Source organism: Manis javanica, chromosome 4 (assembly GCF_040802235.1).
Source record: "Manis javanica isolate MJ-LG chromosome 4, MJ_LKY, whole genome shotgun sequence".
NCBI classification, from domain to species: Eukaryota; Metazoa; Chordata; class Mammalia; order Pholidota; family Manidae; genus Manis; species Manis javanica.
Genome location: NC_133159.1, coordinates 24,260,863 through 24,287,242, shown reverse-complemented (window position 1 = coordinate 24,287,242; position 26,380 = coordinate 24,260,863). Strand labels below are relative to the sequence as shown.

Below are 26,380 nucleotides of genomic sequence, written 5' to 3'. Positions count from 1 at the left end.
GCTTATATACCATCTTAATGGGGAGAGGGGAGGGGAGATGTAGGTCACTTAGGAAGAGAATAAATGATTTTTAGGAAAAATGACTGAGCCCTTTAGAAGAATAGTTGGGAGATATGTAATTTATGACAAAGTTTGTCTTGGTGTGGTGTCAACTTCTAGTATCTTCTCCTGTGAGAAGTGTCAATCTTCCCTGATTGATGAAAATCCAGGGGAGGGGATTTGTGGCAATTGAGGTCCTTTTGGAGGCTCTGTCATTGAGCAGATAAAGGAGTTCAGAGAAAGCCTCTGCATGAACTTATTTTTCAAGCACAGGGCTTAAAATAATTAATATGCCAAAGCAGCATATTTTGGGCTGGAATTTCTCAAACTCTTAAAGCACCCAATCCCAGTCTCCCTTTTGAGAAAACCCCCACTGTCTGTTGTCCATGTAAGAAGGAAATGCCAGTTCTCACCTCCCAACTGCTGTGGTCCTCTACAGAAGCGGGGGTGGGGGTAGAGGCTAGACCTTTCCTCTACTCGCTCTTAGATACAGCTGGGGAGCAGGCTTCTGATGTATCAGTCCCAAGAACAATGCTCGAGGCAGCTGGAAAGACATTATTATCATCATTTTACCAATATGAGAGCAAGGCACAGGAAGGTAATGAGGCTCACTTCCCGGAGCCAGTCCACAGCGCCACCTTCCAGGAAACTCGGTGACAGCCGCCGCGCAAACCAAAGTCATCACCTCTTCTGTGGCAACATATTTTGTTCTTTGGAGCACAATAACCTACCCCCTGGGTGGTTGTTAAGAGTTAACATAAGACAACATACAAAGGATATTCCCTTTCGTAAATTATAAAGTGATACATGAACATGAGGAGCTGGAAGGAACAGGGCTTTGCCCAAGATCCCACAGTGCAACATCTTAGGAGTACAACCAGGACCCTAGGGGTACTGGTAAAAGTTTAACAGCCAGCTTGGGTGGAAGGGACACGATTTGTAGTGTTTGTAGATTTTGATGATGTAAACACACCCGCCCTTGTCGATACTAAACTACCGGTGACATCAGTGAGAGATGTGTGGTAGGAAGCACAGCATATATAATATGCAAGTCACTTCAAAAGCATAGACAAGAGTGAAATGTATAAAAATAATTTCATGGCGATGAGCTTGGGTCTTTATACCTTTGTTTTTATAGGTAATTTACTTAATTGTAAGTTTATTTAACTTAATTTTTCATAATGGCTCTGTTCCATAGCCAGCTCATAAAATTCCTGAAATTTTAGCAGTCTGCTCTAGAACTAGTACCATCTTGCCACTTTTTGGCATGCCCTGTGCTACCTCTATTAGCAAGTTCGGCATTTCCATTTTGCGCTGGGTCTCACAAATTCTGTAGCCAGTCCTGCTGCCCACTCGGCTAGAGGATCCACAGCAGAACCAGGGCGTATGTTGGAAACTCCACCTCCCAGAATCACCCGGGCCTGGCTGTCTTCCGCTGAACAAGCCTCCCCTGAATGAGTCCACAGCACCATCTGGTGACACCTGAGTGTCAGGGCGTCCTGGGAGCCAAAGCCAGGACGATCCAGGGAGAAGAATCATTTGCCTAAAGGAGCCCCCGCAAACCAGGAGGAGGGATATGGGTCAAAGGAGGATCTGAAGGTCGCTCTGTGGTGAATTTATCCTAAGAGCTAGAAGAGAGCTTAGAAGTCCCAAGGATGGTGAAAAACAGCTCCAGAAAGAAAAAGTGACCAATGCCCATAACCCAGGATTAAAATTACCTCTGCTGACTCCCAATCCACTGTTCTTTTTTTAAAAGTATCATTGATATACAATTTTATATTGGTTTCAAATATACAACACAGTGGCTCAACAGTTGTTACCCACATTATTAAATCCTCACCCCAACTAGTGTGGTTATTATCTGTCAACATAGAAAGATGTTACAGAATCACTGACTATATTTTCCAGGCTGTACTACTATCTCCAGGGCCAATTTATACTATGATAATTTTTGTGCTTCTTTATCCCCCTCATCTTCCTGGGACAGCCCCCACCCCAACCCCTCTCCCATGGTAACCACCAGTCACTTCTCAGTGTCTAAGAGTCTACTGCTGTTTTGTTCATTTTGGTTTTTTATTCCACAAATAAGTAAATTATATGGTATTTGTCTTTCTCTGCCTGGTTATTTCCGGGCTTAATACCCTCTAGATCCATCCATGTTGTTGCAAATGGCAGGATTTCTTTTTTATGGCTAAATAATATTCCATTGTATCTATGAACCACTTCTTCTTTATCCATTCATCTGTTGATGGACAATTAGGTTGCTTCCATAACTTGGCTGTTGTAAATAATGTGGCGATAAACATAGAGGTACAAATATCTTTTCAAATCAGGTATTTTATTTTCTTCAGGTAAATTACTAGAAGTGGAATTACTGGATCCTACGGTATTTCTATTTTTAGTGTTTTGAGGAAACTCCATACTGCTTTCCAGAGCAGCTGGACCAATTTACATTCCCACCACCAGTGTAGGAGGGTTCCCCTTCCAGTGTTCTTTTAAAATGCCATTTAATTCAACAGATGCTTATTAACCCTCTACCAGTGCCTAGCCCTGTGTTAGGCTCTGAGGAAAGGGGTAAGGAGCTAAGGCAATAATAATCACCACATTAAGAACTTTGTGTCACATGATGTGTTAGGTGTTTTACTGATTTTCCTGAATCCTCAAAACAACCAGAAGCAGTATCCCCATTGTAATGAGGAAGATACTAAAGCTAGGGGAATTTAACTTGACTAAGGCCACATTGCTGAGAAGTGACTGAGCTGGATTTGAATCCAGATCGGCTTGATGCCAGTGAAAGGAGCCAAGAGACAAGCTGTGGGGATAAAGAGATGGGGAAGCCCGGAGAAATCTAAATAGAGGGTCCCACTCAGTCCACACACACTGAGGACCTCATAGGAAAGCACTGTGCTGGGCTGGGAAGGGCGGGGGATGATAGAAGGTGGATATATATAAAGGATAGAATGCAGTCCTTGCCTGTCTGCAGCTTATTGGCTGGGTGAGGAGGCGGGATCTGAGCCTGGGTGAAGTTAAAACATAGGAGATGTAAAGAAACTTGATTTTATTAGACAGCCTTGGGTCTGAATCAGAGTTCTGCCATTTCCTAGCTATGTGACCTTGGGGAAGTCACTCAACTTCTTCAACTGAAATGGTGATTAAAAATAGTTCCTGCCTCACAGAGCTATTGGGAAGACTGTACAAGGTACAGTGTAAAATGCTCACCTGCTAATAAATAGCACCATTAGACCTATTAACAGTTGCATATGGTCAGTTGATTACATCATCCTCACAGAATAAATTATTTCCTTATTCAAAAACCTCTGGTGACTCTCTTCTGTCCAAGGATTAGATTTGAATTTTTAGCCCTGCATCCAGGAATTCAGAGCTCAATGACCTTTAAAAAGTCTCACCTCCATCTCTTTTCCCTTTTTTTTTTTAGCCACTCCAGCTTGCTCCAAACTAGTCCTGACTTCTTCCTTACTCTCCTTACATTTATTCTTTCATTTACTCAACAAAAACTGTCTATTATGTTCCAGGCACTGTTCTAGGTGCTGGGGGTAGACAGATAAACAAAAATCCCTGCCTTCATGGAGATCACATTTCTAGTCGGAGATGGGCAGACAATGTAAAAAAAAAAGTAAAATGTATAGTATGCCAGATGGTGACAAGTGGTATGCAGGAAAAATTAAGCAGAAAAGAGGAATGGAAATTCTGGGAGCTTCAAGTTGCCATTTAAACTAATGTGGATTTATTAAGAAAATGTTATTTGGGTCAAGATTTGAAGGAGGTGAAAGTTTGAAGCACGGATATCAGAGTTAAGAGCGTTCAAAGCCGAGGGAGCAGCAAGTTCAAAGGCCCTCAGTCATGTGAATGCTGGGAATTTTCAAGGAACATCAAAATGGCCAGTGTGGCTGGGGCACAGGAACTAAGAGGGCCAGTAGTTCAAGGTCAGATCAACTATCAAGGGTCTTAAAGGAAATTGTGATGCCTTGCTGGATTTTCCTCTGAATGAAATAAGAAGACAATGGAGAATTCTGAGCAGAAGATCATGATCTGATTTACATATTTTTTAATTGGGATAAAAAATACATAAAGTGTATATTACCTATTTTTAAGTATACAGTAAATGGCAATAAGTACATTCATATTGTTATGCAACTGTAACTATCATCCATCTCCAGAAATTTTTCATCTTTCCAAACTCAAATGCCATACCCATCAAACAATAATCTCCCCATTCCCTCCTCACCCCAGCCCCTGGTGACCACTCTTCTACTTCCTGAATTTGGCTACTCTAGGTATGTCCATAAGTGGAATCATGCAATATGTGTCCTTTTGTGACTGGCTTATTTTACTTGGCATAATGTCTTCAAAGTTCATCTATGTTGTGGCATGTCAGAATTTCCTTCCTTTTTAAGAATGAATAAAATTTCATTGTATGTATATACACATTTCATTTATACATTCATCAGTCAATGGACACGGGTTACTTCTACCTCTTGGCTATTGTGAATAATGCAGATATGAACATGGGTGTACACATATCTGTTTGAGTTCCTGCTTTCAATTCTTTTGGGTATATACCTAGAAATGGAATTGCTAGGTCATGTGATAATTCTGTTCAATTTCTTTAGAAATCACCATACTGTTTTTTACAGCAGCTATACCATTTTACATTCCCCTTGTCTCATGTTTTTCAAAAGATTACTTTCAGGAGGAATTAAGACTAGACTATAGGAAGGCAAGACTGGACACAGAGACACCAGTTAAGAGGCTCTTACATTTATCCAAATGGGAGATGATGGTGGCTTGGACCTAAAGAGTAGCAGTGTTGGTTACAGAAGTGACTGAATTCTGGTTTTGTTTTAAAGGTAGAACCCACTAGATTTGCCATGGAATTAGCTTTGGAGTATGAGAGAAAGTGAGGAATCAAAGGTGTCTCCCAGAATTTTGACTTGAGCAACTTGGGGGCACAAGGCTGCGTATTCTTTTTATGGCTTTCGGGAAGTTGGCAGGAAGTTGAGTTGGAAACATCAGAAGTTTAGGGTCATGTTAAATTTAATAAGCCTATTTATTATACATACAAACAGAGATAGTGACCCTAGTGTTCAGAGATGTGTGGGTTGGAGAGAAAATTTGAGAGTTGGCAGTGTATAGATGGCATTTAAAATCCTAAGACTTGATGAGCTCATCTGATGAATGATTATAGACATTGAAAAGGAGAGGATCAAGGACTGAGCCCTGGGACATTCCAGCAACAAGAAGTCGATGAAAAGAGAAAACAGCAAAGAACGCTGAGGAGATGCGAGTGAGGCAGGAGGCAGGTCTGGAGGACATGGTATTCTGGAAGCCAAGTGAAGAGTGTTTGAAGGAGGAGGAAAGTGATCAACTTGTCAAATAAGATGATGATGGTTCAAAGATAAGGACTGATAATTGGCCATTGCTCTTGGCATCTTAAAGTTATTTCAACGGATTGTGGGGAGGGAAAAACCTGATTGAAGTGAGTTCAACAGAGAATGGGAGGAGAGGGGAGTTGCAGACAGTGAGCAGAGGCAACTGTTTCGGGAGTTTTACTGTAAAGGGGGATAAGGAAATGGTGTCCGGGTCAGGAGAGGGTTGCTTTTTGTTTGTTTGCATGCTTTTAATATGGGAGACATAACAGCATGTATGAAGACAGGGATAACCCTGTAAACGGGAAAAAGGAACGGGGGGGGGGGCGGGCGGAGGAGAAATTACTAAAACAACGCCCCTAAATATACAACAGGAGACGGGATCTAGTGCAAAATGTATGGGTAGCAGATGAAGCAGTAAAAGCAGTGGAAGCCTCCTCCTCCGGAACGTCTCTGTCTCTCATTCTCTCTGGCAGCTCAATCCCTCTCGTTCAGGCGGTCTCCTGATTTCTCCTGACCACATCCAGCTCACGTCGTTCCGATTTTGGCCGCCAAGACTTGAGGTAACAGTTATCTTTCTCTCCAGTATCCTGAGAGCCCCTCCAGAGGTTGCATCGAAGTCACCTCTGAGTTTTTCACACACCTCCAAATCCTGGCCCAGAGCCCCCAGTCTGCACTTGTTGAATTCGCGCAAAAAGACCCCAGGCAGCAGCTACGTGGCTGCTTACATAAAGGGGGGTTGGTCCTAGCCCTGCGCTCTGGGATCCAGACGTTCGAGCTGCACTCTGGCTCCCCATCTACCAGCCGCAGACTGTACAGCCTAATGGGCACTCTGGCCCCTAGTGGCCACCGTATCTCATGTCAGATGATACCGAGAAGGATGCGAGGTTGGTGGGGGTGGGGAGGCTAACCCCTGGGGTGGGTGGGCTGAAGACAGAACTGAGTAAGGATTGGACTGAGCGTTCGGGGGCGGGGCTTAAGGGCGAACTCTGGGCAGAGACTGGACCGAGCTCAAGGAAGCGGGGCCTAATGATGGCCCGGGACGGAGATTGGACTGAGGGCCTTTTCGGCGCAAGGATTGGACCGAGCTCTTCGGGGCGGTGCTTGAGGGGGCGGTGCCGTGTCGGAAGTCAAAGGTCGGTAAATAGTGGTGATGTCATGCGGGCAAGATGGCGGAAGGGTGAGCCCGTCATTCAGCTCCCGGGCGTTGGGGCCTGAATTCTCCCAGGGTTGGGGTGCTGGGCCAGGGTCACCGTGGGGAACGGGAGGCCAGAGCGGGCGGGGACAGGGTGAAAAGGCGGGATGGAGTTGCAGTATGAGGGGGTGGGGAAGCAGTCTGAAGCCCTGGCCCGCGGACCACATCTGAGGGGGAAACTGGGACCCGATCTTTGTGCGGGCAAGAGTCGCATTGCGAGGCCGCCAGATGTATCTCTCTTCCACAGGGAGGACGTGGGGTGGTGGCGGAGCTGGCTGCAGCAGAGCTACCAGGCAGTCAAGGAGAAGGTAAGCCGGGCCAGCTCCCTCCGTCCATCAGGGCCCTGCACAGCCTCAGTGCACCCTCTTCCGCGCGGCCCCGTCCGACCTATGTGGGCGCCGGGCCTCGGGGATGAGGCCAACCTTGGTCCTCCTTTTAGCCCCTGTCGGTCTACGAGAGGACTGACCCCTACTCAGACCAGCGTGACACTAGCCAGAGGGAAGTAGCGATTGTTTTAAAGGCTCGAGCGCCCCTTTCATAGGAATACATAGGAAGAAGCAATTTATTACAGCTCAGGGAACTCACACCTTCGTAGAAGACAGAGTATTTTATCTAGGACTGGGAAAAAAAAGAATTATAGCAATAGAAACATTCCTGTAGACATTCAAATATTGGGTTGTCACAGCCAGCACTCTGACAGGTCCTGAGGATACACATGGAATCCTGGGCTTTACAGAGCTCAGTGTGCTGGGAAGACAGCAGTCCCTGAGGCTGAGTGAGGGATGAGTGGGGCTTGGCTCTGCCAGTGGACAGCTATTGTGTGTTCCTATTCCATTCCATGCTAGTTCGTCAAAACCAGCCCAACTGAATCCTGGAAGATAGTTAATCACTATTTACCCCAAGCAACTGGGGTGAGTCTTGCTTCAGGGAAGACTCCAGGAGGCTTCTGACCTCTGTTAAATTAGTCCTCGACTCTGGGAGCGTTTTAACTTGGTTTTAACTCCTCCTTTAGCCTGGATACGCCTGGACAGCCTCTCAGCTACAGCTCAGCAAATCTGAGATTGCCCTGAGCTCTTTATGTTGTTGATGAGGACTAAGAAAATTTCTCACTGAGGTTTAATAAGAAAGACGTCAAAGTAGCTTTCTTTCTGTTAAATAATCTCCTGGAAGAAAGTTTGACATTCATTCAGCAAGCATTGTGTGAGGGCCTCTTGTTTGTTTCTCTCAAAGTTGGTCTGAACCATAACTCATGAAAAAGAGTTGCTCAGCCTTCCATCTTTGTTCTTGGGGAAGTCCCACTTTGAAGCAAGGATGTGGGGATTGTTTCTGTCTTTGATAATTCCCCACTTGGAAAAAGAGAACTTAATTTCCCTCTCTTAGCTGCTTACAGTTATATAAGTCCGGGCAAGTTATTTAACCTCTCTAGGCTTCAGTTTCTCTCTGTAAAATGAGAATACTAATAATACCTACCTGATAGTATTGCTGTGAGGATTAAATGACAATATATGTGAAACACCAAGAACAATACTTAATACACAGTAAGTAGTATGTAAGCATTAGCTGTTGTTATTGACTGCTAAGAGTGATGGGCAAACATCTTGAAACACCACCAGTCAGTTTATCTTTCCATGTTTTTCTTGGTCTTTCAGTACTTTCCTGGCCTTGTCTCCTTCCCTTCCCATTCTGGCTCCATCTGGACCACTCAGTCCCCTTGAACCCCTTAGCGTACATTGCCCCAGAGACTACAGTTCTAAGATGGTGCTATAATCTGCCTTTCTCTGCCCTTTACCTATCCACTAGAGCATGTCCATTTGTGTGTTTACGTTGCCCACAGATGCTTGCAGAGAAAGTTGCATCATTCCCTGGCCCCACCACAGATTCCCCAGCCTCACTTTGACAAGCTTTTTCAGTCTCAGTTTGTTTCTCCTCCCCTTGCCTTCACGAACTTTCCCCAAACCCAACTCTCCCATAAGTCTCCTGTTCAACCACTTCCTTCTTTATTTCCAGGAAACAACTTCACTTCCTACTTTTCTTTTTTTCTAGAAACTGTTTATTTTCTGTCAACCTTGCTTTCATAGGAATACATAGGAAGAAGCAATTTGCTTGACATCTGTGGAAGGACAGCCTAAAATCACTCAGTGGTGTTTCCTACCCATTTGGTGGGTCACTTCCTACTTTTTAAAGTTGAGGTCAACAACATGATTTCTCTTAACTCCCTTCCAGCCCTGACGCCACCACATACAAACTTATCTATATACACACTCAGCTTCGCCTACCACTTGCCAAATCCAGTGGGGTGGTTTTCAGCCCTTATCTTCCTGGACTTTTTTGCTGCATTTGACACTAGTGATCACTCCCTCTTTCTTGAAATTCTACTCCCTTGGCTTTTGTGGCATAATTCTCTCTCAGATCTCCACATAACTTTTCCAGGCTTTCCTTTCCTGATGTCTCATGAGTGAACCTGAAAGGTGTGGCGTTTCAGGGGCCTTGTCACTCTTGGACCTATCCTCCGTGCCAGTCACTTGAGTGACCTATCAGAAATGCAAATTTCATCACATCTCACCCCCTTCAAACCTTTGGTAGCTCCCTGTCACCCACATTGCCTGCAGCAACCTATCCAGCTTCATCCCTCACCACTTCTGCTTTACCTTTTAGGTAAAAGTTTGGGACTCAAATGTCTGTAAGTCTCGGTAAACCCCAAGCTTTTTCAGTTTTAATTTGCTTCTCCTCCCCTTGCCTTCAGAAACTTTCCCCAAACTTAACTCTTCTCCCAAGTCTTCTGTTCAGCCACTTCCTCTTTTACTTCCAGAAGACAACCTCACATCCTACTTTTTAAATTTTGAGGTCAACAGGGTAATCTCTCAACTCCCTCCCCAACCCTGAAGCTACCACATAAACTAATCTCTACACACACTCAACTTCACATACCACTTGCCAAATCCAGTGGGTGGTTTTCAACCCTTATCTTCCTGGACCTTTCTGCTGCCCGGGCTCCCTTAGCTGACTCCTGCTCATTCTTTAGGGCTCAGACCAGGCTTCCCTTCACCAAGTCTTTCCAAACTCCCCATAATACCCTCTGTCTTTGCACATTAGCACTATTAGGGGAGCATTTTCTCCAGTAGATTGACCTTCGTAAGGGCAAGCACCCTATCTGTTCATATTTGACCCCTCAGAGCTCACAGTGTAGTGAGGGACAACAATTCATTAATCATGCAAATCGTTATCTGATTAAAATTGCCCTCGTACATGTAGATTTAGCAAACATTTCAAGAAACACTGGGAAGGCATCAGTGAACAAATAACATGGACTCTATGTTCATGGAACAGTTTATCTAGAAAGATAGCTAATGGAATGGATAATCATAAGTCTAAATATGAAAGATGTTAAGAGAACATGCAGGTGCCCTGGAAATGTGAAACCGGAGAGCCAGTCTAGTCTGAGGTGGCATCAGGGAGGCTTCTCTAGGGAAGTGACATATTAGCGTAGATCTGAAGGAAGAACCAGAGTTAACCAGGCGGGAGGGTTCACTGTGTTCACTTGTTTGTTTTGAAGAATTAGAACTGTGTGTCAAGGAGAGGGAATAATGTGTTCACACACCCTGTAGAGGGGGAAAGTGCTAGAGCATTTGAAAAACTTGAGAAAGGCCAGCTGGAGCTCAATGAGGGCACAGTGAGTGATAGGGGATATAGTCTGCCAGAGGCGAGATTATGGGCCTTGTAAGTGAAGGTAAAGATTTTATATTTGCTCATAGGATACTGTATAACCACTGAAGACTGTAAAGCTGGGGCAGCATGGTCTGCTCTGATCTACAGAATTCCCACTGCTGTCACAAGGAGAATGTAGTGGAGGTATCTGATGCAATCTAAGGAGTCCAGATGAAAGAGCAGGCTGGCCTGGTCTAAGGCATGGCACCGTGGGTGGGGAGAGGGAATTGACTTCTCCGTCCCAGTGAAGGAGTCCCAAGTCTGAAATGAAGGCATGACTCCCACCCCAAGAGAAACCTCTGGCTGAGAGATGAGACTGTCCCATTCAGAGACTTCCCAGGCTGATGAAAAACTACTCAGGCCCAAATAAAAAACCACCAGAATACTCAAAAACATGCTTAATAAAATTGCAGCTGATTAGCCCCATGTGAAATGAGGAGACTTGCAGGAGCAAGTACAGAGATAGTCCAGGAAGGTGTCCTAAAGTGGAGGATGAAGCAAGACAGGGCAAGACTTAGCCAAGAGCTGAAGACCTGCTGTCTGTCTCAAGCTGAGTCTGCATGCAGGGTGAGAAGCAGATGGGTCCACAGTAGCAAATACTAGTTCTGCCCAAAGCAGCTCTGTGGGTGAATAGAACCCTGGAATGGTGGCACCAAGAAGGCCTCCAAGAAAATCCAATCCAGTGTTTCTCATAACACCCCCTTTGTAAAAATCACAGCCCTTTTTACTGGTATTAAATTGTCAAAAATTACTCATAAAAGCTTTGTAAACTATTGCTGTTACTAATGCAACATGTTCATTAAATCTTTCAAACAAATAATTTCACATACTGCCTTGTATTTCAACTGAATTTCTCTTTCTCTGTAACAAACATTTTCCTTTGATAAAACAATCACACACCTTTTCTTCACATTATTTGAAATTTGAAACAAATGCCATGACTCAAAGCATATCAAAACACTGCATCAGAGTCTGTTTTGTTTTTAGACTACATTTGCCCCCTTCCCCAGTCCACTCTTGAGAGCCACTGATCTAGTTCACCTCTTCATGAGGAGCAAACCGAGAACTAGATGAGAGTTACTCACAGCCACAAAGCTTGTTAAGTGGCTGAGACTGAGTCCCTGTACAGAGCAGGAAGTTCCTTTCGTGCTCTCTGCTGTCAGGTAATCCCAGGTCCTAGAATTGAAACAAGTAAGCATTGTTTCTGAGTTCAGGATTCCCATGTCACATGAGTTTTCCATGTGTCTGTCTGGTACTGAAGAAGCACAGGGAACAAGAACAAAGGGCAGTGGAGCCAGCTGACTCTGTTGTCCCTCTCTGTCTTCCCATAGTCCTCCGAAGCCTTGGAGTTCATGAAGCGGGACCTGACAGAATTCACGCAGGTGGTGCAGCATGACACAGCCTGCACCATTGCAGCCACGGCCAGCGTGGTCAAGGAGAAGCTGGCTGTGAGTATTACCTACACCTTCCACGTGACTCCCTCACCTCAGCCTGACCTGCCCTGGGACCCAGTGGGGCTTCCAACCTTTCTACCATTAGATGATTGTTTTTCCTCAGAGTCTCCCATTTTGAAAGAATTGTGTCTGTCAAGCAAAGAAGCTACATATAATAAGTAATAATAAGGTTTCTCACTTCTGTACTTGTTTTAGCAAATATTTTCCTGTTAGAGTCATTCATTGTGGACAATTTAGAGAATACAGGTAAGTAAAAAAGACAGACCTAAAGACACCCATAATTCCATCTCCTAGAGGTTAATTAACTACTGCTAATATTTGGAGAGTATATCCCTTATGTACACTTTCTTTTTCAAAACTGGAATCAACTGAATACCATGTTTTATAACCTATTTTTTGGCTTAATCATTGTAAACCTCATTCTACAGCATCATAAATGGTGTGGTGTTGTATTATGTGGATTAACCAGTCCCTGCTTTCCTATTTCGGTTTTTTTCCAGTATTGTAAACAGCTACAGTGAATATTCTTATTGCTAAATCTTTGCCCCTGATACTTTCTTTACAAGAAAATATTGGAAGGGATTGTAGGGTAAGTACAGTTTCAGGCCTTTTGATATTTATTGCAAAACTTCCCTCCAGAAAGGTTGTGCCAACTTATGTTCTCACTGGCCATTTTTTGTTAATCAAAAATATATAATGGAATCTTCTTGAGATAGTTAGATTCTAAAGTCATTGTGTCAAGTAAAAATTGTACGGTCACAGATAACCCTGCATTTCCCGTGAAGCACAGTATACTGGTTTTGTGTTACAGTTTCTCCTGTAATATTAGAACAGATTGCTGTTTCTTCATTTGGTCACCAGCTGAATCAGTTGCCTTGTGATTAAAGGCCATGTTAAAAAAACATGTTTTGGAGTTTTTTTAGCCAAGCTTATTCTGTTGAATCTTAGAAAATACCGTCTGCCTGCCAACCACAGCAACTGATGAGCGTGAATGATAAGTAGTTGTCCTGCTGAACTGCTTTAAGTCCAGCCAGTAGCAGAGACACCACTTGTTTCTTTCATTTATTTATTCCTTTTATTCATTTGACAAATATGAGTGTATAGCCATGCCACATTGTGCCAGGCACTATGATAAGTTCTAGGTTTAAAATGGCTGAGCAGCCTAATCAGTAGTATTACAGTTTTCCATGAGGTTTTTAGAGCCTCGCCATGTCTCTGAGCATCCCACCCCTGCTTGCTCAAGGGCATTCTGACCAACGTGGCTAAGCTTGGTGTCCCACTTGCCCTTCTAGGAGGTACATACGTTGGCCCTTAGCTGGTCCTAGGTTTGCCTCTAGGCAAGGCTATCTGTTCTCATCCTGCCCATATTTCTTCAACCTTTCGTACAAAATACTCTACTTCCTGAGCAACGATGATGAAATCGTAATGCCACAATACTATTTGTTAAATGTTTGGCATGGGTCAAGCATTGTACATGCCTTATCCCTTTTAATCTTCACAGCAGCCCTCTGAAGGAAGGAGTTTATCCACATTTTACAAATAAGGAAACTGAGACTCATAGAAGGTTTATGTCTCATAACCAACAAGTTGTAGAACTGGGATTCAAATCCGAGTTTAACTCCAAAACTAGTACCTTTCCTATCACTGCTCATAGGTCCACTGCCCCACTGAATGTCCATGGCATGGATCCTTTCCTGTCAATTTTTGATCAGCCTGACTAACCTGGAAATTTTGATGAAAGAGCTGGTCAAGGAGGTCTGCTCTGACCTGCCCCGGCCTACTGTGGCCCTGTTCCACACCCCTATCTGGGGGATGGGTACCCTGGCTGCCTCTCTCTCCTCTAGCCCCAGAGATGCGGTAAGGGGTCATAAGCACTTCCCTGGTTCCCACATGAAGCACACTTTTGCCCCTCCCCTCCATATGCTCTGCCCCATATCGCAGCCTGTCCCTGGGCCACTTGCTTCCTCTGCTGGCTTCTTTCTACAGACTGAAGGCTCCTCTGGGGCGACAGAGAAAATGAAGAAGGGGTTATCTGACTTCCTAGGAGTGATCTCTGATACCTTTGCTCCCTCACCGGACAAAACCATTGACTGCGATGTCATCACCCTGATGGGGACACCCTCAGGCACAGCTGAACCCTATGATGGCACCAAGGTATTCATTAGCAGCCTCCCCTGCAGATGCCAAACGGCACTGGACTCTAGCTTCCAACCTGTACTCTCAAAAGCAATACAAGTACAGGCTAAGAAATGAACATATGTATATGACTAAATTGGGGGATACTGATAAGCAAGAAGAGAATTTCTTCTGAATCCATAATCTCATCATGTATAACCTTCCAGTTCTTTTTCTTTGCAAACATTGGTAAAGATAATTTGAGATTTTCTTTTTAACAAAAAAGGTACTTTATACATGCAATTTTATCTTAAAATACTTTATAGTAAGCTATTAGCATTATTCTTAATCACTATCATTTTTAATGTTTTTAAATTCTTGAAGTGAATATAGCGTGACTTAGTTATTTCCTGTCATATTTCAACCATAATAAGAAATGCTGTAGGGAGCATCTTTTCAGGCATGGTTTTCTCCACATTTGGGTTATTTAAGACTAATTTCCAATAAAAATAACTGTATGGGGGAAAGTATCTTCAAAGCACTTAAGTCAACAACAGTGGTATAGTTCTATCATGTTTTATTTTCCCATCATTACTTCTCATATTTCATGGAGTATTTTCTCCTAGATTCAGTGTGATATCCTAGAAGTGTGGCCTTCTTCACAGCATTTTACTAATTTACACTGAATTTCCATTCTAAACTTTGATTTTTCAAGCATGCTTTCAGCACTGGTATTAATTAGCACCATCACTTTGTGAACATTTGAGGGGAAATGTGAAATTTTTTAAATGATAACAACAATGAATCCCCCAAACCACTTGCTGAAGTTGCCAGTGCAGCCAGCCTGGCCATGCTTCACCTAATACTGAGGAAGGAAGGAAGGGCTTTCTGTTTAAAGTTTGCTATTCCTGTGGCCCTAATAGGAGCACAGCTTACAGTTCACTCAGCAGACTGGCTATGAAATGAAGGAATTCTTAATGAATGGTTTTAATTTGGGGGAGTTATATAATTTCAAGCTGCCCATAAATTTGGACTTTATTAATATGTTTGCACTAAAATTTTTGAAATTTCATATAATCCAAAAGCAGTCTGTACAGATAACTTTGTAGCCTACTTATACTGTATTTTCCTAGTTCCCAGGGGTGGAATACTGGGCAAAAGACCATTTTTCTGGGAGCTCCAGTTTTGGACTCCTAGCCCAATGCCCCACTCCCTAGCCACAGTATTAATTGACAAGTGTCCTGTGGATATGGCAATCAACAGGGAAGAAGCTAGGCTGTGGTTGATTTGATTAGGTACTCAGCAGAGAGGGGGTGCTTTCTGTGCCCAGCACCCCAGAATTTCTGTTCTCTGTTTCTTATAGGCTCGCCTCTATAGCCTGCAGTCAGACCCAGCAACTTACTGCAATGAACCAGATGGTGAGGAGGTAGTGGTGAGAGGGCGGGCTTGCAGGGCAGGGAGACCAAGGGGTCTGGGCCATGTGCCCTGTTTGTCTCTGGAAGCAGTGGCCAGACACCCCCTGTGCAGAGGGACCAGAGTGGGGTTAGTGTGTACCTTCCATCTAGTGGGAGAGTTGACGGCCCCTCTTCCTCCCTGAGCCGGGACTGTCTTGATCCCTGCCTACAGGGGCTTGTTCCCTCCCTCATCTGCAGCTCAGGCTCCCTCCCAGCCCCGCTGCCCTGCCTGCCTTCCCTTCTGGGCCTGTTGGCTAAGTCCCTGGTGTGCAGCAAACCACAGGCTGGGAACTGGAGATCAGAAATTAGTCAAGCCCTCAATCTAGTGCAGACCTCCGGGAGCCTGCTGTTGGGAGAGAAACAGGAAACAGTGAATAAAGCAAAGATACCAGAGATGGAATGACTGCTTCTACAGAAAGAGGGCGGCAGGGGAAGCCCAGGGGATGGCACCCAGCCCAGCCTGGGGAATCTAGGATGTGACACTGGAATTGACGTTTTTAAGGATGAATTAGAAGCAAATTAATTTTTCTTTTAGAAGTGGGGGGAGGTGTTCCACATCTAGGCGTTTGGGAAGGCTGGATTAAAGGGGGATTGTGGGAGTGAGGGCAGTAGGAGTGCTGGTTGGAGCCAGATTAGAAGGGCTCTGGGTGCCGGACTAGCAGTTTGAATTTTGTTGTGCAAGGCTCAAAGTAGTGGTTCTTAACCATTTTTTAGTCACAAAGGCCTTTGAAAATCTGTTGAAAATGACAAGCCCTCTCTCCACAAAATTTTGTTTGTAATATGGGAGTTCTTTGACTCTTTGAAGTCCATCTTTAGACCCTAGTTTAAAAAGCCCCCCTGTGGTGAACTACTGAAGAGCCTTCGGTCATGGTTTGAGAAGGGTGAGATAGAGAGGGACAAAAGATGGGCAGACAGGTTTGAAGGCTGGTTAAGAGTCGCCATGGCACTGGGAAGACCAGAGCCTAGGAAGTGGCAGGTGGAGTGAGGAGGAAGGTGTGCATAAAAGAGACTGAGGAAGTGGAATCCAGAGAGTGGCTAAGGGAGGAGACTAGGATGGCCCCAGGTTTTGGCAGAGAACTGGGTGGGACAGGTTGGAGAGGGAAGAAAATGAACACACCTTGGGTTTGCTGCCCCTGTGCAGGTGCAGGTGGAGGTGTCCTGCGGATACCAGGACCCCCATATCTGGAGCCCAGAAGGTAGCGGGGGCTGTAACAAGAATTGTCAGTTGGGGAGAGAGGTTGAAACTCATGATTTAGTGGCAGCTATCTTAAGAGAAAATAGAGAATGAGAAAAGGTAAGGAAAGGAAAAAGAAGAGCCCAGCTCATTAAAGATCACATGGAGTAACAGAGAGGTAGGAAGAAAATCACAAAAGAATGAGAAGCCAGGAGAGAGAGGGGCTTCAGGAGGACAGCAGTGGCTCCCAGGGTCAGAAAGTGGAGCAGTCCCATGAAGGAGGGCAGAGAAGTAGCCACTGGATCTGGCAACATGGGGTCACTGGTGACCTGAGAACAGCTGTTTCAGCAGAGGGGATTCAGTAACCAGCTGCTAAAAAGCAAGCAGTTTTTAAAAAGCAAACATGAGAAAAAGGAGACTGCAGCCCCTTCTGGAGATCATTTAGGTGCTGCGCCCTGATATCAGTGAGACCCACCCACCCTTTCATCCCCATCTTGGACCAAGTAGCTTTGAAAGAAACCTTAAGATTTTGTCATTGTCAATGTCCAGGCTTAGGTATGTTTTCTGTAGGCCCAGTGTTCTTCCCCCAGACTCAGGGAACTGACCATCAGTGTCTGTCCCTCTGCAGGGCCCCCGGAATTGTTTGACGCCTGGCTTTCCCAGTTCTGCTTGGAGGAGAAGAAGGGGGAGATCTCAGAGCTCCTTGTGGGAAGCCCTTCCATCCGGGCCCTCTACACCAAGATGGTGAGGGACCCAACTGGCAAGGACCTCAGCCAGCTCCCAGCTTGAGGTGTCGGGAGGTGGGAGGGACATGTCAGAGTCACTGGGGAGTCGTCTGGCCCAAAGAGCAGTGAGAGATCCTGTAGAGCCAGACCAGCCAAGTCCTGAGCAGAGAACCCACATAGTGGAAACTGACTCACCAGCAAGGCCTGATGGGAGTTCTTTTCTCCCTCCTAGGCCAGGCTGGGCCAGGAAGGTAGGTCTGGGCGGGGTGGGGGTTGGCTGTGGGGAGGGTGGAAGTGCTCTGAGAATCACTGCTCAGCCACTTAACCGTGTCTGTAATCCAGAACAGTTGGGAACAGGCTGATAAGGCTGGTGCACAGACCCCACACAACCACTCCCAAAGTCTCATCTCCACTGTCCCCTTCCTCCAGGTCCCAGCAGCTGTTTCCCATTCAGAATTCTGGCATCGCTATTTCTATAAAGTCCATCAACTAGAGCAGGTATGCTGGCCTACCCCTTGGAGGCACCCCACTCAGCCTTGGTGGGAAGTGGGCTGGATTTCGTTGAGGGAAGAAGGGGCACAGGATACTAAGAGTGCTGGAGTCCAGACCAGAGTCTGGAAAGAGGGTGTCCTGACTGCTCCTGGCCGTCTGCTCCTCCCCACACTCAGGAGCAGGCCCGGAGGGATGCCCTGAAGCAGCGGGCAGAACAGAGTATCTCCGAAGAGCCTGGCTGGGAAGAGGAAGAAGGTAAGAGGTATTGAGAGGCAATGGGCAAGTAAAAGGTCCTGCCTGTGGGAGACTGCCTGGGCCATTCTCTCTGAATCCCAAGGAGACTTGGCACCCCAGAGAAGAGTAGAGAATGAGTACAGTGTTTGTATGTGTTGAGGATAGGCTGAGCTAACAGGGAGGTGTTTACCAAGGCTGTGGAATTCCAGGTTTAGGTACAGAAATCACATGTGTCCGTAGCAGCATGTTCCCCTGCCAGCCCCTGGACCATCTACTTCAGAGTTACCTGGATGCTTATTCAAATTCCAGATTTCATTTCCTCTCTTCTAAATAAGACTCTGTGGACATGTGGCCAAACTTGTATTTTTAACAAGCACCTCTGATAGTGTTAATGCCCAGCCAGGTTTGGGAACCACTGGCTTAGGGAGGAAGCTAAGCATCTTCTACCTGGTAGCTCAGTTTAAGACGGTGTTTTGCAGCCACCTGCATGTTAACACTTAAGTGCGTATATGTCCAACCTGTACTAAGAGCTTTATACATGTGTAGTCTTTGCCACAACTTCATTATCCCCCTTTTTTTAAACAAATGAGACAGTTAAGTGACTTGCCCAATATCATACATCCAGGATGTAGCAGAGGCCAGCCTGAACCCAAAACTGATTTATTTTCAAGTCTCGGCTTCCTAATTTATCATGTCATCCCGGGCTGTGCTGCTGAAAGCCGAGTGCCCGTCAGACATGTGCTGGGCCTCCCGGGTAGGAGAGACTTTGACCGGGGTATCTGCAGAAGAACCATGATGGGGAGAAGGTGAGGAAGCGGGCACCCCTTAGTGCTGCCCAGAGTAAACTGGGGGAAAAGCCTGAGGTCTGTCTTCAGAGAGCTCTCAAGTTCTCTTGGGGCTCATCAGGGAACACTGCCTTCTTTCCTTACCTTTCTCTCCCACTAGAGGAGCTTGTGGGCATTTCACCCACATTTCCAAAACAGGGAAAGGTTCCTGTGGCCAAAATTTCCACATCCCTTGAAGGACCTGGCCCCCAGAGACCCCATGATGAGACGCTGGTGACTCCAGCTGAGCCTCCAACAGAGGCGACTCCGTCAGAGAGCAGCGAGAGCATCTCCCTCGTGACAGAGATCGTCAACCCTGCCACTGCGCCTGAGGCACCAGCGCTGCCCAAGGACCTGTCCCAAAGGCTTCTGGAGGCATCTTTGGAGGAACAGGGTCTGGCTATGGATGTGGGCGAGACTGGACCCCCGCCCCCAGCTCAGTCCAAGCCCCCCATCCCTGCTGGCCGCCTGAGCGGCCCAGAGCCCAGGCCTCCAGCCAGAGTAGAGACTCTGAGGGAGGAGGTGCTCACAGACTTAAGGGTGTTTGAGCTGAACTCAGACAGTGGGAAGTCTACACCTTCCAACAATGGAAAGAAAGGTAAGTCAAGGCCAAAGCCCAAAGAGAGTGTGGGGGCAGGGCAGACAGTTGCTACCTCACAAGGCAGAGCTGCCTCCTTGTTCCTTGTGAGGATCCTAGGAGCAGATTCCTTTATTTGCAATACCAATGATGATATGACAGCTACTATATATTAAGTGTGTATTACCATAGTCCGTCAATTCTAAGCTTGTTACATATCTCTGAAATAAGGGTGAATGTGAAGTGCTCCAAAAATGTTAGCTAATACTATATTTTCTATCCCTAGAAGGATCTGCGCTAGCATTTAAACCTAAAGAGTCTCAAATCCCTAGAAGGCAGCCTGAGGTTAGGAAAAGCTGTCATGGCCACAACCACAGCTCTGAAGTGAGGAGCCAGCCAGGAGTCCAGCTTCTAATCACAGGAAACCTGCACATCAAAGTGTTCTGAAGGCACAGGGAGTCAGAAGAACTGGGTTTGGGTTGCAGATCTGCCCCCGTCTAGCCCTGGAACATTGTGCAAAATTACTTAACTCTGAGTTGAGTCCTTTGATGGCTTCGTTTGTTAAATACCCACTACATGTACAGGTGACAAGCACTTCACACTGACACCTCTAATCTTAAAAAACTTCAGGCCCAGGCCTACCCAGAATCAGCTGGTACCTGATTCTGGCCTATGAGACCGTATCAAAGTGCAGAATTCTGAGCCACCACCTAGACCTGCTGAATCTGAATGAGGGTGGGGAGATAGGCATCTACATTCTAGTAAGTTCCTCTGTGGTTCTTTACAAAGAGAATGGTTTTATCCTTATTTTATAAATATATTGAAGCTCAGAATAACTTACCCAAGACTACACAATAGATAAAAAGTAGGGATTCCACCCAGGTCTGCCTGGCTCCATAGACCATGCTTTTACCACGTGGCTCCTGACTAGATGGCTAGGAAGAAAGAACAGTTCCTACAAGAAACATGGGGAGCAGAGCTAATGGCAGGTTCCAGAGCCTGGGCACCTGGTGAGGAGTAGGCTGGACAAGGAGATATTTATAGATGATACCATTGAAAGATCAGAGGCCTGTTCTTTTTAGATTACAGAGTAATATGTGTTCAATTTAGAAAAGAAAAGGAAAAGAATTACTCTGTGGCTTCATCACCTAGAAATAACTATTGTTAGTATTTTTGTGGGTATCTTGTTCATCTTTTCTGTATGCGTACATCCATCTGAGGTTTTTTCTGGAATCATACTGTGTATCCTTTTTTAAAGGAATTATTTTTACAGTTTTCTTCTTAGTAATAACTTTCACATGTACATTTTTTGTTGCCTGTAAGAATATAAATGTTTAGATCAGTGGTTGTCAAACTTGAACAGGCATCAGAATCATCACATAGAGCAGAATCATGTAGAGATTGGTAAACTGTTTCTGAACAGGGCCAGATCACAAATATTTTAGGTTTTGGGGGGCATACAGTCTCTGCTGCAACTACTCAGGTCTGCTGTTGTAGTGGGAAAGCAGCCATAGACAATGTGTAAACAAATGGCCATGGCTGTGTTCTAAAGTTTTATTTCCAAAAAGGAAATTTCTAGGCTAGAGTTCATCCACCAGCCATAGTTTGCCAAACTCTGGTTTAGCAAAAGGGTCTGTGAATACTCAGTGAGTGCAAACTATGGATACTATGCACTTGGAATACAGAAGAAAACGATCCCTCACATTCTAGCTCCTCTACTATTAGACAATAAGCATGTTTAAGATGTAATGTTATGAAGTGATAAATACAATGGAAAATAGAACAAGTAGAGCAGAATGGGTGGGATCGTCAGGGTAGGCCATTTTAGACTAACATTTGAGCAGAGGTTTGAAGGAGGCAAGAAAATTGGCCTGTGGACACATGAAAAGATGCTCCACATCGCTAATCATCAAAGAAATGCAAATTAAAACCACAGTGAGATATCACCTCACACCAGTAAGGATCACCATCATCGAAAAGACAACCAACAACAAATGTTGGCGAGGTTGTGGAGAAAGGGGGACCCTCCTACACTGCTGGTGGGAATGTAAATTAGTTCAACCATTGTGGAAAGCAGTATGGAGGTTCCTCAGAATGCTCAAAATAGAAATACTATTTGACCCAGGAATTCCACTTCTAGGAATTTACCCTAAGAATGCAGCACTCCAGTTTGAAAAAGACAGATGCACCCCTATGTTTATCGCTGCACTATTTACAATAGCCAAGATATGGAAGCAACCTAAGTGTCCATCAGTAGATGAATGGATAAAGAGGTGGTACATATACACAATGGAATATTACTCAGCCATAAGAAAAAAACAGATCCTACCAGCAACAACGTGGATGGAGCTAGAGGTTATTATGCTCAGTGAAATAAGCCAGGCGGAGAAAGGCAAGTACCAAATGATTTCACTCAAATGTGGAGTATAAGAACAAAGGATAACTAAAGGAACAAAACAGCAGCAGAATCACAGAACCCAAGAATGGACTAACAGTTACCAAAGGGAAAGGGACTGGGGAGGATGGGTGGGAACGGGGGGATAAGGGTGGGGAAAAAGACAGAGGGCATTACGATTAGCATGTATAGTGCGTGGGGGGCATGGGGAGGGCTGTGCAACACAGAGAAGGCAAGTAGTGATTTTACAGCATCTTACTACGCAGATGGACAGTGATTATGAAGGGGTATGTGTGGGGGACTTGGTGAAGGGGGGAGCCTAGTAAACACAATGTTCTTCATGTAATTGTAGATTAATGATACAAAAAAAAAATTCTAATAAAGCAAGCTAAAATAGTTACAAGAGAAAAGAAAAAAGAAAAAAAAAGAAAATTGGCCTGTGGATACCTGAGGAAGAGAGTTGCAGTTACAGGGAACAGCCCATACAAAAGCCCTAAGGCGCTAATGCACCTGGTATGTTTTAGGAGTAGCAAGATCAGTGTGGGTAGACTGGAGTGAGTGAAGAGGAAGAGGTTTATTGTCCATTCCTTCTGGAAGATTTCTGTGGCTCCCAGGAAGTCTCTGGGCCAAAGTGCCTCTCCACTATTAAGTAACTTGCTCTTTCTCACTTAATAGTTTAAGACAATTAATTTTTCCACATATATACATGTTCTACAGCCTAACCTTTAAAAGCCACATAATATTCCATCATGTGTCTCCACCATTTATTTATTTTGATAATTCCCCATCAGTGGACTTCTGGGTTATTTTTTAAGTTTTCATCTCTACAACAGCATCACAGTGACCATCTCTTTGGCTAAATTTTTCACTGAATCCAGGAATTTCCCTAGAAAGGATTCCTAAAGTGAACTCACTGAGACACAGTGAAAGCAGTATGTAAAGCCCTTTGATGGGTATATACCCATCACCCAGCTATGACCTTTCCACATACCCTCCCCACCTTTACACTGGATTGTGGTTCCAGGCTCAAGCACAGACATCAGCGAGGACTGGGAGAAGGACTTTGACCTGGACATGACCGAAGAAGAAGTACAGATGGTACTTTCCAAAGTGGATGCCTCTGGAGAGGTGAGTGGGCCTGGCTGGCCACAGGCACTAAGCCCAGTGAGCCCAGGGTCTGAGGACTCTCCCCATCAAGCCCAGTTGTCCCCTCAGGGTGGATCTCTGCTCTTCTCTGAGGTGGTAGGCTATGGGAAGGAAGTTAGGATCTCCCACTCAGGCCCTGAACAGTTGTTATCAGCAGGCTCTGCTTCCCCTCACTTCCAAGGTCAGTGGATGGAAGAGTTCTTGACATTAGCTCTGTATCAAAATCACCTGAGAAACTACTAAAAAAGATGCTAGACCCTGCCCCCAACATTCTGACTCATTGATTCCAGGTGTGGGACCTGAGCAGACTTCTGGCCTTGGAGACAAAAGACAATGTTATCTAGGGCAATTTACTCAAACCGAGCCTGTTTCCCTATCTAAATCATGGAATTGATCATCAGAACCTTGTAAGCTGTGATAGACCATGCATGTAGATGCATTAGGCAGAGTGCCTGGAACCTGAGAGCACTCAATGAACATTACTGAAACCACCACAAAACCCAGTTATAAAGTCAGAGACCTTACTACTTTTTTTCTTCATTACCTCTCACAATCAACAGTGGGTCATTTTGAATGAGAGGCTAGGAAGAAAGCTGTCACAGCTAGTAAGTGACAGGACTGAGGCTCTAGCCAAGACATCTGATTCAAATCAGTGTTAGCTTCCACTGTCACACAAGAACCACACGGTTCCTTATAGCATGTAGCTCTTGAACCTGCTGTAATGAGTGAACAGATTAGAGAGATGGGAAGGGCCTCATTTTTCATATTGGAAAACTAGAGCCTAGAGGGAGGTAGAGACCAAAGAGTATTTTGCACCTGTGACCTCACTATACCCAGGGCAGGAGATGCCCACAGCACTCTGTCATGCCACAGGGCCTTGATGGCTTTTATGTCTTTGCAGCCCTTTTTGAAACCCATCATACAATATGCCCAGGCAGAGTCATTCTGGGACTCATCATACCATGGTCAGCTGACAGCAGGCCAAGAGAAAGTTCCCCAGGGACTTCAGTGGGGATTAGGGTGCTGGAGCCCCTATGAAGGCCCTGTGAGCCCCTGCTGTCCATTGCCGCCCTCGCTCTTGATTAGTGTACTCTCAAGTTCTCTGTCTCTCAGAGCCGTGTTCTCACATGCTCAAGAGGAGGCAAATTATCCTTAAAGGATGGACTGACTTGGTTCCTGTGGACAGGGCATCCCCTTGTACTGTCCTGTGTTGGTTGGCACTTCATTTGGGTCTGGAATGATCAGAACAGCAGACCCACCCCTTAGGCAGAGGGCAGCTGTGCTCCCCATACACATTCCTTAAGACTAGTGGTTCACTCCCATAGGGGGGCAGGGTATGGCCTGGGGGAGTGGGGGAAAATCGGAGGATGGCTATCCAGAAATGGAGGCAGCAGGGGGAGATTTGGTCTGGGCTTGACTCAGAGGAATAAATATGTGTTGTGCTCTCCATTATTCCCTCCTATTTGCAGCTGGAAGATGTAGAGTGGGAGGACTGGGAATGAGGGGAGCGAGAACGAGCAGCTCCCCCACCCACAGCACCTCCCACGTCCCTCATTCATCTCAGTCCAGCCCTGGAAGATACTGACTGAGAATGTTTTCCAAATGGCCTCTGTCAACCAGAGCTCTGCACACAGATTCTGGGTTGCTCCTTGCTGGCCCTTTAGGCCTCTGCTCACATCTGGGAAGAAGCTCACTAAATCCAAACCAGGAACTCTGACTTGTGCCAACGACAGAATGACTTAAAGGGGAGGATACCTAGCCCCATCACCGGAAGAACCTACATTTCTCTGCGGAAACACCTACTGTTGCTGGGCAGTCCCAAGGGATAGCTCTGGCCCTTCTGAAGCCTGTATAGACAGAAGCTAAACCACCAGTCTCTTGGAGGAAGTGGAGACCACATACTCTGTCCACCCATAAGCAGGCAAGGGAGGTCATCCACCTGCCCTTGGCTAGATAGGGATGGCAAGCACATTCTGGTTCCTGTCCCAGTTGGTGAGAGGCATTTGTCTCTGGGAAATTTGCCTCTCTTGGGAATCTCTCCCTGCCCCAGGCATTTTCCATTCCTGGAAATCTTCAGAATCTAGAGACCAAACCCTGAGTTCCCACCTCCTCCTCCTCTTCATCATGCCCGGGCTGGTATGTCCCCAATGCCTCTCCTAGGGCTTAGTCTGTCAGATGCACCCAAGTCCTTAGTCCAGCTGTGCCACCTATGAGAGTCTGCCCCCCCCAAGAAGGGAAGGGGCCACTTCAGGCCCTTCTGTGCATTGCCTAGCAGGATACCTTGTCCAACCAACTACTCACCTCGAGTCCCCTGTAGCTTAGGGCACAGCCAGCTACCAGTGGTACAGAGCAGCAAGCAAAGCTGAGTACTTACAACTCAGGTAAGTCCAACTTCTCCGCCTCAACCCTTCTGCATCTTGAAGGGATCTGTTGGGGATGGACTTCTTGAGACTTTCATCAGGCTTCTGCAAAAGCTCTTCTTCTTGAAGACAGACCCAGTCTTTGTGGGTCTTACCCTCCATGCTGGTAAAGCTGTACCTCTCTTGGGGGAATGAGGGGCTGTAGGAATGCCTGAAGACCCTGGTGCTTCATGCTGCTGCTCTGGTGATTCTTGTAGATAATCTGGTATGTTCACCAATGATTTAAAGGGATTGTGGTCAGGGATGCCAAGAGAGTGGTGGTCATTTCTACTTCAAACCTTCAATGAGGGGGTGGGATGGAGAGAATGCTCAATCTTTTTTTCATGGAATAGGGTTTTTCTCTTTGTAATTATTTCTTTAGTTTACCTTTTGGTTGGTTGTGCAATATTATATATTTTAAATTATAATGCATCTCCCCAGAGTATTTTGTAGCCAGGAAAAGAAAAAAGGAAAAAAAAAAAAAGATTCTAACAGCTGTTAGTTTTGTAATTAAAAATGAGAGAAAAAAGACCTTTGTCCTGAACGTTTTCCAGACTTTCCGTTAACAGCATTAAAGAGATTCAACAGAAGCTGTAAGGTGTCTGGGGATCTGTTCTTGTCCCCCAGGGCAGGAGGCACACAGTAATTGGTGGCTTCCCACTTGGAGCCTAGGAGAAGGGGAATGAGTTTGGGGAGGGGTGGTCTGGGTCCTGAGGAAGTCCCTTGTCCTCATTCCAGACTCAGCTTGGCCTTTGAGTCACCAAGACAAGGAATCAAGAGGCTGTTTCTACATTCCCAGTGCTTCTGCTTTGGGAGAAATTGCTCTTGGTCATTTTTCTCCTCCTCTCTCCTTTCCTCCCCCTATATGTGTATGATTCTGGGGTCTATTTTTAATTCGCTTTAGTTAAACACCTGTATGAAAATCACTAAGTCAGCCGTAATAAAAGGGAAGTCTGAATGAGGCCCTCTGGTTCCATGAAGATCTTTAAAGGGAAAGAGAAGTAAGGCGGGTGTAGGTGATAAGTAAAGTATAGAATATATATATCACCATTTTGGAAGCGGGTT

The 26,380-nt window shown here is 45.5% G+C and overlaps 1 protein-coding gene across 2 annotated transcripts; it reads left to right on the top strand.

The window, feature by feature from the left end:
* Window positions 1-6,561: 6,561 nt before the first annotated feature.
* Window positions 6,562-26,278, top strand: BSDC1 (BSD domain containing 1). 2 transcript variants are annotated; one of them, XM_017672040.3, is made up of 11 exons: window positions 6,562-6,606; window positions 6,869-6,929; window positions 11,658-11,774; window positions 13,767-13,934; window positions 15,259-15,313; window positions 17,152-17,267; window positions 17,678-17,746; window positions 17,917-17,995; window positions 18,998-19,396; window positions 22,795-22,898; window positions 24,386-26,278. In XM_017672040.3, exons 1-11 carry the CDS (start codon window positions 6,596-6,598, stop codon window positions 24,416-24,418), a joined length of 1,212 nt encoding a protein of 403 aa, XP_017527529.1. In that variant the 5' UTR covers window positions 6,562-6,595; the 3' UTR covers window positions 24,419-26,278. The 2 variants fall into 2 exon arrangements, with proteins under 2 accessions (XP_017527529.1, XP_017527528.1); XM_017672039.3 differs by having other exon boundaries at window positions 18,920-19,396.
* The last annotated feature ends 102 nt before the right edge of the window (window positions 26,279-26,380 follow it).